At 41.0% G+C, this 13,424-nt stretch overlaps 1 protein-coding gene across 3 annotated transcripts in view; it reads right to left on the bottom strand.

The window, feature by feature from the left end:
• The window catches only part of LOC149839141 (B3 domain-containing protein Os07g0679700-like), a 106,560-nt gene that overhangs the window by 43,815 nt on the left and 49,321 nt on the right, over positions 1-13,424 (bottom strand). For 2 of the 3 annotated variants that reach the window (XM_090002316.1, XM_090002314.1), the window contains exons 6-8: positions 7,755-7,929; positions 6,476-6,552; positions 5,841-6,263 (exon numbers count right to left, since the gene is read on the bottom strand). In XM_090002316.1, the coding sequence (XP_089858442.1) occupies positions 5,841-6,263; positions 6,476-6,552; positions 7,755-7,929 (675 nt within the window). The remainder of the gene's footprint in view (positions 1-5,840; positions 6,264-6,475; positions 6,553-7,754; positions 7,930-13,424) is intronic. The other variant, XM_090002315.1, reaches the window with a different exon arrangement.

The raw sequence follows: 13,424 nt of genomic DNA, 5'->3' as shown, positions 1-13,424 counted from the left end.
ACCAAGAAGAAGTTTACTAAAACAGTTTTAGTAACTCAAGGTTTAATAAAAAGAGAAATTTTGAAATACACTTTATACCAAATTTACCAACATGTCCTCAGGAGCGAAACGTCAGGGAAAGAGCTCTATTTTGATCTCATCGCGCCATCGTGCCATCACATAGTGTATCACCTATACATCACCTGCCCATAAAATGGGTCAGTTTCACTAAAAACTGGTAGGTGCACATACAGGACGATATAGAACATAGTTAAGCAAAATAATTTAATATGTCAAGTAGATAGACAATTATATAGTGATTTAATTTCAACAGATTCATGGAACAACTATCATGAGCAAAATGCTAAAACTATTACAAGCATTTCACTGGCACAAGTAGGCTAATTATTATAAGCAAAACACTGCATAAGCAAGCAAAATATGATGCTATATCAACTACACACGCAATTTCATAAGTATTGAAACTTGTTGCATGCTATAGCTTTCATACGTGCATAACTCAACAAATTATGTGATCGGATTTAAATTATGTTTCGATATTAACTGGCCAAGTGGGTACGCACAAGGCACGACTCTAGAAACATCCTAGACTGATCCGGGGGTTTATTATGCTATGTATTTTATGATAACCCGGATAGCTGACTGAGTTCGCACCTAAGGGGACGGTCAGTGACCAAGAGAGAAATCCCCAAAGCAGCATAAACAATGGATGCATCCCGAACATGAAGAGCTACCACCTAGGATAATTATGGTATTCCCCTTCCCCTAACTCCGATGACTAGGGAAACCGAGTCTTTTGCTCGTAACTGCCATTAATGGCTTGTACATCGAAGTTTTTGTACCTTCCTGTCCTCTCTCCTGATAGGAGTCAGCGGTTCGAATGAGTACATCAGGGGTAATTAACTGAAGACCCATTCTACATACTCTGGTCTTTCGACCCAACTCGAGTATCTTGCCGGTGAAGGCGGAATCATCACTTATTTAGATGATCTCAGCATTTTGTTATTTGCACTCATCAAGGTTGTCACAACCTACTCATCCAATCATCGCAACGTAAGAAGACGTACTTGTCAAAAAGTACGAACGTACTTGTCAAAAGTACGACTACGATGAAAGGGATATGATTTCACCAAAGAAACCTCAACAGATATTATCTGCAAAAGAAGTAACACAACACAATTTGGCAAGATAAGTCTTGAATTCATTTCAACAATATTTTGCATATTTCATGATACGAGGTCGTCTCAGATCTCTCGTCCGATCAACAAAGTACTTAACATGTCATGTATGACTAAAAGTACGCAACACTGAAAAAAGGAGGTGTGTAGGCTTCTCAAAAGGAACACCCAACACACAACTTCATAACGATCCAAAGAATATAGGAGTACTCATTTGGCACGATTCATCCTTAAAAGCCACAATGCCCCATTAAGTCATTCACACGAGGCACAACACTATCAATCTTGCATCCAAAATTTATCTTAATATCGACATGATTCACACGACACGCGACACTAAGTTTAATAAATGAAGAATGGGTCCTTCAACAGAACCTCACTCAATCATAGGCTCCTGCCCCCAATCGGGGTTATTCAAAATGAGCCGCAACTTAAATCAAGGTTATAAAACATTTCTCCCAAGTGTGTGGACTTGGGAGGGGCCAAATGTGACTTCGCAATCCTGCAAGACTTAATCATACTTTGCAAAAGTTGTGCATTTTGAAGAGCACCGGGTTCGCAGAAGGAAACTCGTTTTTAGAGAACTGAAATGCACAAGCACAACTTCTAATGTTTTGAAAACAAGTGAAATCAGGATGGGCATAAGACTACATTTATGTAGGTACATATTTACCATAAGTGTCAACATATGCAGGTTATAACATGACGACAAACAACTCTCGACTTGCGATGCCGCACCTCGAGCAAAAAGCACATAAGTAACACACGAGGTACCAAAACCATACCTTGGACACTTAGATAGACAAACACATAAGGTCATAAGTAATACATGAGACCAGAAGTCGTACCTCACTTAAAGGAAACGTGCAGGCAAAAATGTATGCAATCAAACAATGGCATAGGTATTGCAAGAAGTACGAAACCACACCTCAAATTCATAAACAACTACACAAAATAATAATCGAAGAATGAAATTGTACCGCGACCCATGAGCATGCAAATAAGAAAATATGGACTGCAGAAGCAATATAACTCTAAGCATGTCTAGCATGGGCATCTTAATTATTTCAACTTAATTAAGTTCATCTATTACCCTTTGTGCGACTTTACCCTACCTCGGGATGTCGTGCAGCTGTGTGTGTCTACGAGTGTAGATGATACGAGGGTCGGGCCGCGGAGCGCAAACGGGACCCGTTGCGTAAATCTGCAAGAGTGTGAAACATTTAATTATGCTAATATAATTAATGGTGCGACGGGTGCAAGGGTAGAATTAGGCGACAGGAGACTTCGGCCCCTTCTTGACCGAACAACAAATGGCAGGGGCCTCAATCCCTGCCTGACGAAACAGTTAACAGGGAGTGAGACCTTGACAGTCGAAGACAGCGAGGCGACAGGGGACGAGCCCTTGCCGACGACACTAAGGCGGCAGGGGGCGAGCCCCTGCCGACAGCAGCGAAGCGGCAGGGGGCGAGCCCCTGCCGACAGCAGCGAAGCGGCAGGGGGAAAAGCCCCTGCCAACGACAGCAAATCGACAGGGGGGCAAGCCCCTGCCGATAGCAACGAAGCGGCAGGGGTCGCGCCCCTGCCGACGGCAGCGAATCGGCAGGGGTCGAGCCCCTGCCGACTGCAGCGAATCGGCAGGGGTTGAGCCCCTGCCGACGGCGGTGATTCGACAGGGGTCGAGCCCCTGCCGACGGCAGCGATTCGGCAGGGGTTGAGCCCCTGCCGACGGTGGCGAATCGGCAGGGGTTGAGCCCCTGCTGACGGCTGCAAATCAGCAGGGGAGGCAGCCCCTGCCGTCAGCACCGAAGGGGCAGGGGGCTAGCCCCTGCCGAAGAGAGAGGGATCGGGGCGGCAGGAGCCATCAGCCTCCTGCCGACCCCTTCGCAGGTCATGGCAGAGGGGAGGGTGACAGGGGCCAAAGGCCCCTGTCGGGCTTGAAAAGAAATGGCAGGGGCCATCGCCCCCTGCTGGGTTTTAAAAGAAGAGGGGCAGGGGTCGATGGCCCCTACCGGAGGGTAAGCAGAGAGAGAGAGAGACACAGGGGAGAGGGGGTGTCGCAGGGGCCATTGGTCCCCTGCCGGCACTTCGGCGATCCCCCAGAGAAAAAAAAGGGGACGATAGGGGCCCCGTACGCCACCTGTCGGGCCTCTGATGGGCACAGGGGAGGTGGGAGGCGCGGCAGGGGTCGTGCGCCGCTTGTCGGCCTCCCAGCGAGGTGACAGAGAGGGGGGTGAGGGGGGAGAAGAGGGAGGAGACGACGTACCTGGGAAGAGGTCGACGATGATGGCCGGCGTCGGCGTGGGTTGCAGCAGCGGCGGCACTGAAGGCGTGCGCAGGGAAGAAGGAGATGCAAGGGGGAGGTGTGCCTCCCCTTGTCCTCCACTAGTGCTCTTAAAGAGCTCGGGGGAGGAGGCGTGAAATCGGGAAACCCCGATTTCCATCCTTATCGGGTCGGAAAAGGGGGTTGCGGCGCACAGGGGAAAGGGTTTTTCTCAAAACCCTTTCTCCTGTGTCAGGTTTTAAAACCCTAACGGTGACGGGCCCAGGTCGGGTCCGGACCCGGGTCCGATGTTTTTTTTTTACGTGGGTTTTACACATAGTTTGTATCATTTAGGCGTACGGGAATGAAGATTATAACTTCTCTCTCATTCTCCATTTATTTACAATGTGAAGATAAAGAGTAGAGAAAGAGAGAGTGGGAAGAAGAGACAAAGGTAGAGATACAAGACTTGTTTGAGAAATGACACGCTTCTCGATGCAACAATCCTTGGTTTATTGTATCCGCTAAGCTCATGATCCTTCTCTTGATATCGTCACAATCTTTCGTCTAAAAAATTGCCTTTGGATCACCAAAGCTTTGATACCATGTAACGAAGTGGATTGAATCTGATACACATGCAATAACACACTTTCAATCAAGTAGAATACTTGATTGAATCAACAAAACCACCCATACAAGGGTCTAACAAATTGTTATTGCATTAAGACTCTCAAAAAAGAGTTATTGAATACAAGGCCAAAGGGCCATATTTATAATACATGGAGAGGCTAAGGGGGGCAGCCCCATGTGACTGTTGGGGCAGCACCCATAGGTCACATTTGTGACCGTTGAGGCAGCTCCAACAGCCATATGGAGCTGTCCCAATCAGTAGGACAAAAAGCAAAAAAAAAAAAAAAGTAAAAAAGGTACAAAGTAAAAGAAAAAATAAAAATACCAGCTCAGCCCCTAATGGGCTGATGCTTATTTGATGAAAAGACCGAAATATCCCTGATGGGTATTTCGGTTTACATATATATATACACGAATAAATATATGAATATATATATATATATATATATATATATATATGTATATATATATATTAACAGCTGCCACATGTTTCCTTAATGAATTTTAGGGGTATGTAAATATATAAAGTATACAGCAGCTATCCACTTTTATCATTATATAGCCTGCAGTTCATTTACTCTTACAAGCCACTTAGTCGAGACAAGTATACAAAGATTTTTCCTCCAATCATGTTTTCAATGCATGCATTTCAACTTGCAACCCCACTCAACTCTTACTAAAGTTCCTCTGGATAGTGTTCTCGAATCTCAACCAATAATGTTGATCCCCTTCCAGCCTTGTTTCTAAGTTCATATGAGTTAGCACCAATCAAATTAAGGTTAGGAAACATCGGATCTATGTCACATAGGTGCGGGTGCGGTTGCGGTTGCGGATACGAGTGCGGATGCAGCGATGCGGCACTTTAAAAAGGGTTGGGTGCAGGGAGGGTATATATATATATATATATATATATATATATATATATATATATATATATATATATATATGTGTGTGTGTGTGTGTGTGTGTGTGTGTGTGTGTGCACTTATGTATTTATATATATATAATATTAGATAAAACTGGACTTGGTTAGGGTTAACCAAATCTACTTTTGGGACAAAAATGAACCTCGGTGTGGTTGACTTCACCTGACACAAAGGAAACCGTGTCCAAGTGTGCGGGTGCGTTGCCCTGTTAGAAGAGTCCATGTTACATAGCATCGGATCCATATCCAGGTTTATATATATATAATTCAGTCTCCCAAGACCCTGCTATTACAAACTCTTGCAAGTTGGAACATTTTTTCATATGAAGTTTCAAAATAATTGTCCCACTCTTTCAGGCATCCCTTGTATTTTATTCCACTTCATCGGCTCTCAAAAGAATCATTTTCTTTCATTGTTCTCTCTACATTACCTCCTATTTCTTTAAAGACCAAAATCATACAAGTATTCCTTCTAATCCAACCATATCCTGTAAAACATGGCATGTTATCTGTTTATGTTCCTGATTCCTATTTCACAATCAGGAAACCACACCATATATCTCATGAAGATATTACAATATGAATCAGGTTTTCAGATGGATTATCTTCTAGTGCTGAAATAAATATTGCCACCATGATAAGACACTGATCAGTGTGAACAATGCACTCCAGAGGTAACTGCATGCTCTTTGCTATAATAGATGGGATATTGTCACAAAAGAAAAGGGGCCAGAAAATAAAGTAGAAGTAACAATAATAAAAACAACCACAGCAATGATAATAACTGCATCATTAAATACCAATAGAAAGGTCACCCAAGATTTCTATAAATTGTAAAACATACCTCATATTCTTCAAATTCATGGTCCTCAATCATGACAATGCTTGGTTTGACACTTGGAGGAGGGCGAAGCAAATCCTGAGCCTCCTCCCATGTAATTTTCAACTCCATGGCATCTTCACTGTCAATGTGCAACCTCTTGCTCTTGGAACTAAGATTATGACTTCTTTTCTTCTCTTGAACTCGCAAGGATTGCATCTGTAGTTCTTTTGATTTGCTTCCATGTTTCCCAGCTTTACGCCAGCCAATATCAGCATCAGACATATTCACGTGTTCAGTCAGATTGCTTAAGTGTGCATCTGCGTGTCCTTTGAGTGAATGAAAAAGACCTGAGTAGCCACTTATGGAAGGAAGGTTCTCAATAACACCAGAAATATATGTATCACTAGAAATTCCTCCATTCCCTATTGCAGCAATTTGAGACTCCTGGTCCAATCATGAGTGTGAAGGACATCAAACCAGGCTTTAACATTTCTGAGCTAAGTACACAGAATTAAGTGCCTTAATAACACCGGTCAAAACAGTAAGGTGAACTAAATTCATTTGCACATGATTTTTACTTAAAATCTGGCTATGATACCTACTATAAAAAAAGAAATCAAACTGGTTCAAAATTAATGAAGAAGAGGCTTCCTTACAGGAACAGATGCAGAATTCATTGCCTTTCGAAATCCCATAACAAGCTTTCCTTCTGGATCTATCCTGCTAAAAGTCACTGCGGAAAATATATTTTTTAAGTTTTAACACAAAAAGATCAGCAGGATCCAACAGGCAATTCAATGTCATATAGCTCCTTGTATAATTTTTTATCAGATAACAAATAGAAACTGCCTCTGGGAGCAGGAGCACAAATCCACATGCACTAAGGCAAAACACAAAATTGTTGACATAACACAAGCATATGCCAGAGAAAATCCAAAAAAAACAGTCCAAACCTGCAAAGCTCTTTTCCCAAGATATGAAAAAAAAAACAAGTTTGCCGTTAAGGTATTAAATTAAAGCAAACCAAGAGGCACACTTTTTCTTTCAGTCAAAGAATAAGCACCCTTTAAAAATACAGCTTGCCTAAAGTGAACTAGAAATGTTTTAAATAAAAAAGACTTGATAAGAAGGAAATTAGAGAGTAAAAGACATAGTAATGTCGTCTGATGATGTTAACCTCAGAGAGAGCATCAAGGCAACAGCCTTTCTGGATTTTAATTACTCACTCATTGAAACATTACTAGGCCTGGAACAGTATCTGATAATCGGGAACTTCATCATTCCAAACATTGCAGGAAGGGATAATTTTGCCACAATCTGATCTTGTGCTCAAAGTTTTGGTGCTCTTCTTTCGGCATTTTCTGGAACACTGTGTGTGGGAACTATAAAGGTTATAACCAGAGTTACCGGAAGCTTATTAGATAAGTGGGAAGCTCGCTTCCCGGAAACTCGCTTCGGAAGTGTGATACTCCTCGCTTCCGAAACTTGATGAGAATCTCGATTCTCCTACACTTCTACGCTTTCCACACGCTTCATCTATTCTACTTATATGTTCTCTCACTTGTTTTTTATGTGTTTTCTCTCACACTTCGCACTCACTTCCATGTGCTTTCTCTAAATTGACAGTCATCATTTTTAGATTTTGTTAAAAATTTAATTCTTACACTAAAAAATCATGAAGTTTAACAATAATCGCTTTTATTTTATTTTTTATTTGCATTCCATTTCGATTCCCATTCAATTCTTAATATCTTATATTGTTGTTTTGTATTCCTCATTTCCCGCTTCCTATACATTTTGAATGCATCGTTTCTCGCTTTCACTTCCCGTATCGTTTCCCACTTCCACTTGACACAAAGGAAGGAAAAACAAGTACAATTCTCTATCAAAGATCAAGGAAAAACAACAGTAGGATTAATATTTGAGAAAAGTTACCTGTATCCCCAGCTTGTAGTTGCATAGACTGTATGCAAGGGGTCACACCTTCTAACACATACATTCTGCTGTTGTTATTAGGCCAAAACCTGAATTGAAAGAGCCAGTCTTTACCCTTGGTATCTTGAATTGTAAGTGGAAGGCCTTCTGGCTGTGAGATTGGAGGAAAGTATGCCTGCATGCAACAACATAATGAATATATGGTTAAATGTGATCCGGAAAGAAAATAACTGAAATACAGGCATAAAATTAAACAGAAAAAAGAATGCAAATAAAATTATCAAAAAAATGAGGTCATCCTGTTCATGATGCTAAATTGTCCAAGGCTAAATTATTGTGGTTGTGGAATCATGAGGGGAAAGCACGAATTCAAACTGAATAGATGTAAAATGGCATCAATGCATGGATCTGGATTACAGATTTTCCTATTTTCATCCACTAATTGGAAAGTCTGCTTTGGATCATTATTATCCAGTAGTAAATATTTATTGAATAAGATCTCATTATGAGTGATTAAATAATAAGCCAGAAGCAACATAAGAACCAATCCCAAAAAGGAAAACAAATTCCTTCAGTAAAATACTAAAATAACATAATGCCAACTGAACTAGAAATTGTGATGGCTTATCAGGACAACTAGTACATGATAAAGTGTGTTTTGGGTCTGGATATCATACCAGACCCGAGTCCACCTGAATAAGCTCTTATGTACAACTCTGTATTGTTATATTTCATTCCGGGTCTGGATATTATACCAGACCCGGACCCATACTGTACACTTATGCATATTAATATGAGTTTTAGGTCACGATTTCTTTACAAAAATCGTGACAGCCGCAGCCACTGCTTCCCTCTTTTTCTTCTGTTCTCTCTCTCTTTTCTCAATACAGGTACCAGAGGAGATTTTAACATGGTATCAGAGCTGAGATCCATCTAAAGGCTGAAGAGGCTTCCGAAAGGTGCGATGGCCAGAGGTTTGAGGTCCTTCGTCTCTTGTCTTCTACTCTTCATGATTTCTTTCTTCTTCCTTTTATCTCTCATCCCTTCGTCTCTTTTCTGAATTTTTCTGGTGTATTCACATCTCACGTGGGCCTGACATTCACGTGGGTCTACGATTTACGTGAATCCAGTTCACGCAAATTCTGTGTATCAAAAAAAGGGGGGTAACTCTGTTTCACGTGAATCGCTGAAATCGATTCACGTGAAACACAGAAACGACCCACTCTATTGCCCCACCAGATCTGTCTCCAATCCAGTTCACTCTATTGCCCCACCAGATCTGTCTCCAATCCAGTTCACACAAATACTGTGCGTCAAAAAAGGGGTAACTATGTTTCACGTGAATCGCTGAAATCGATTCACGTGAAACACAGAAACAACCCACTCTATTGCCCCACTAGATCTGTCTCCTTCCTTTTTGCCCAATCTCCTCTACGCATCTACTCTGCATATCCAGATCTGACGCAATTTTCCCATCAGATCTGGATATCAAGCCCTTCTCGGTGTTCGTTTTGCTGAGTAATTTTTTTCTTATTCTCATTTTCCTTTCAAGTGCACCCCCTGCAGTCCTCTTGCTGTCACAGTTGGAATCCACTACTTTTGCTTGAAAATACATCTAAATCAATACTCTCTTCAACGTGTGAAAAGGATTTTCATCACGTTAATCTCAAATCTTGCAAGAGTGTAAGGAAAAGCTCAGGTCTGATCCTCTTCTGAATCACACAGTATGCGATCTCCAGTTTTAAGGGTTTCTCAAAAAAAAAAAAAAAGGCTGAGCACTTTGTGAACACTCTTGTTAAATCTTCTTTCTCAATGGATTCTTATTCTTCTCAATCGAGTCTTTCTTCAAGTTTTCTCAATCAACTCGTTTCTTAAAAGTTGAATACCTCAAACTTCTTGATTTGGAAGAGACAAATTATTCCTTTTATAAGGAGCCAAGGTCTCTTAGGTCACCTGGATGGAACCACTTCAGTCCCACTAGAATTTGTCATGAGCGAAGAGAAAGATGATAAAGGGGCGAGTTCAATTGTGTATGTCAAAAATGTAGAATACCTTAACTGGGAAAGGAAAGATCAATCAGTAGTTGCATACATCACTTCTACCTTGTCTCAAGAGGTTCTTGTTGTTATCCCTGACAATTGTACAACCCTGCAACTCTGGGAGAGATTGGTTCAGACGTATTCACAGGTTTCACAGGCAAGGATGGTTTTTCTCAAGAGAGAATTTCAGTCGCTGAGAAAAGATTCTATGACCATCATGGAATATCTGAACAAGATGAAGACTATCGCAGACCAGCTTGCAGTTATAGGATGTACAGTAAGTGACAGTGATATGGTGCAACAAACTCTGAGTGGATTGGGATCTGACTACAATATGATCGTCACTTCACTATTGTGTCTACCTGCCCTTCCTACTTTTGATGAGTTACGAGCTAAATTAATCCAGTATGAAATGACTCTGAAGGGTTTTTCTGAAGAACCCCATGTTCATACAAATTTCTATGAAGTTTTTGCCACAGGAGTGACTTACAGTCGAGGGCGAGGACAAGGGGGTCAATGGCGAAGTGGACACGGAGGACATGGTTTACTTCCCGCTCCAAATATGTTGACTCATGCACAGGGACAAAGATCCATCCCCACTTGCTTCCTTTGTAACAAAAAGGGGCATATCAAGGTGAATTGTTGGCACAATCCAGAATACAAAGGAAAGGCTCCACAGATAGAAACTAAAAGAAAGTCCACCAATATCAGAGACAATGGAGAGATTAAAGATTTGTTGATATCCGCCTTGTCAGAATTGAAATTGAAGCAGAATGATGAAGGCACTTGGTTTGTCGACTCAGGGGCAGCAACTCACGTGAGAGGCGATGCCGGTAAACTTTCTAATCCTATTCCTTATTTTGGCAAAAGTAAGATTGTCACTGGCGATGGATCCCACCATCATGCTTCTCATGTTGGAAAAACTGTCATTCCCATGTCACATTCTACTCTTGAACTTTCTGATGTTCTTCATGCTCCCAACATCAAGAAAAATATTGTCTCTGTTTCCAAACTTATTGATGATAATCATGCTTCAGTTGAATTCACTCCCTTCTCTGTGCAGGTCAAGGACCTACACTCGAGGGAAACATTCGTTGAAGGAAAGAGACGAGGCAATATGTATGTCTTTGAAGAAGCTCCAACTCCATGTCATTCTGTCTGCCCTGCCCATCAGGATTCAAAGTCTTCATTAGAGTCGTGTTCCTTCTCTTCTACAAATGTTTTTAGTATTTCTAAATGTAATAAGCCTTTCTTATGGCATAGTCGATTAGGACATCGTGGGAGTCATTTTATTGAGAAACTTGTCTCTAATAATCTCATTCCAAAAGAAAGTCTCAATAGAGATGAGAAAAGTCAGAAGTGTTCCAGTTGTTTTTTATGCAGAAGTCATGTATTGCCTTTTCATTCCGTTAATAAGAGAGCTTCAAAACCTTTTAAGATAATTTGTTCTGATGTATGGGGACCCGCCCCACTTGTCTCTGGATCTGGGAGCAGATATTATCTAATCTTTGTTGATAGTTATTCTCGATATACTTGGATATATTTCATAAGAAACAAGTTGGATGTTTTCCCTTTGTTTCAAAATTTTCTTTCCTTAGTAAAAAATCAATTATATGAGTCCATCTAATTTTTCCAATGTGATGGAGGTGGGGAGTTCTCATCTCGTGATTTTATTTCTTTTCTTCAAAATAACGGAATAAGAAGAAGGGTGTCTTGTCCACACACCCATCAACAAAATGTGATTGCTGAGCAAAAACATAGGCATATCATTGAAAGTGCCATGATTATGCTTCATGACAGTAATCTTCCCATCAACCTATGGACAGAAGATTTTCATTCTGCCGTACATGTGATAAATAGACTGCCTATGGTTGTTCTGGAAAATAAGTCTCCTTATTACTGTCTTTTTGGAGCTCAACCTAGTTACCATGATTTGCGTGTCTTCGGATGTGTTTGTTATATGCACATTTATCAGTCCTTGAGAAACAAGTTTCAGGTCAAGACTCAGAAGTATAGATTTGTGGGATACGCTGATGACTATAAAGGATATAGGTGTTATGATTCAATCACCAGGCGCATCAGAATCTAAAGGAATGTTGTCTTTGATGAGCAAAATTTTGATCTCAGAGTCGGCACAACGGATATGTCCTCTAACGCAACTGAAGTTTACTATCCTTGGCTGAATTCAAAACTTTTTGCTAGTTCCAATGAAGTTTGTCCTCCAAATTGTGTGCAGCAAGAAGAAGAAATGTTTGAGAACACTAGGACATCGGGATCCCAGAATGAGGAAGACGTACCGTCATCCGTACCGGGCAAATACAAGGGCATTTTCTATTCTAGACAGAGAACGACAACATCAAGCCATCTAAATCATGACTCAACAGCCGATCCTACTTCCTCTCATACTCTTGAGGTCAGAAAATCAAATCGCATACAACATCCTATTGATAGGTGGGTCAGCTATAACAACTTCTCCTTGGATTTTCAGCTTTTTCTAATTGCCCTCAATAAGGAAGATGAACCTATTATGTACTATCAGACAACCACTTCTACCAAATGGGTAGAAGCCATGAATAAAGAAATGCAAGCCTTACATGAATGTGGAATCTGGGAAATCGTTCCCAGACCACTTGACAAAAATGTTGTTGGATGCAAATGGGTCTACAAAATAAAGTATAAATCAGATGGAACAATTGAACGATACAAGGCGAGACTGGTTGCAAAAGGATTCACTCAAGAAGCAGGACAAGACTATGATGAGACATTCAGTCCAGTGGTGAGAATGAGAACGATTTGAATTATTCTTTCCTTGGTCGTTGAGCATGGATGGAAGCTGAGTCAGCTTGATGTAAAAAATGCATTTTTGCATGGGCATTTGAAGGAGGAAATCTATATGGAACAACCCCCTGGATATCAAGAGAAAAACTGTAAAACACATGTGTGCAGGCTAAAAAGAGCTATCTATGGCCTAAAACAAGCATCTTGTTCTTGGTTTGACAGCTTCTCCCTTGAGATTCAGAAACATAGATTCTCACGCTCCCTATTGGATCACTCATTATTCATTTTTAGAAGTCAGAATGTGATCACTCTATTGTTAATTTATGTTGATGATATAGTTATCACAGGAAACTCTGAAGATCACATCAAAGAAGTAAAAATCTATTAGGTCAGAGGTTCAAAATGAGAGATCTTAGAGCCTTGCGCTATTTTCTTGGCGTAGAAGTCGATAGCCAGGCTCATAGCTTGACTCTCACTCAGCACAAGTATACGATAGATGTTCTCAGCAAGACAGGTATGAAAGACTGCAAACCTTTAGCCACTCCAAGTGTGCTCCACCAAAAATTAAGTGTTTATGATGGAGACCTGTATGAAAACCCCACCAGGTACCGCAGTCTAATAGGAATGTTACAATATCTCACTTTTACTCGATCTGATATTGTTTATTCAGTCAATCAAGTGTCTCAATTCATGCATGCACCACGTACTGGGCATATGGAGGCGGTTAAGAGGATACTCAGATATCTGAAAAGGACCATTGGAGATGGGTTGATATATTCTTCACAGTCGTCTGACAAGAATGTGTGTGAACTTATTGTATATTGTGATGCAGACTGGGCAGGAGATCCGGATG

Source organism: Nuphar pumila, chromosome 4 (assembly GCF_984573655.1).
Source record: "Nuphar pumila chromosome 4, dmNupPumi1.hap1.1, whole genome shotgun sequence".
Taxonomy (NCBI): Eukaryota; Viridiplantae; Streptophyta; class Magnoliopsida; order Nymphaeales; family Nymphaeaceae; genus Nuphar; species Nuphar pumila.
Note: the sequence above shows the minus strand (reverse complement) of the source record. Positions and strands in the feature narration are given on the sequence as shown.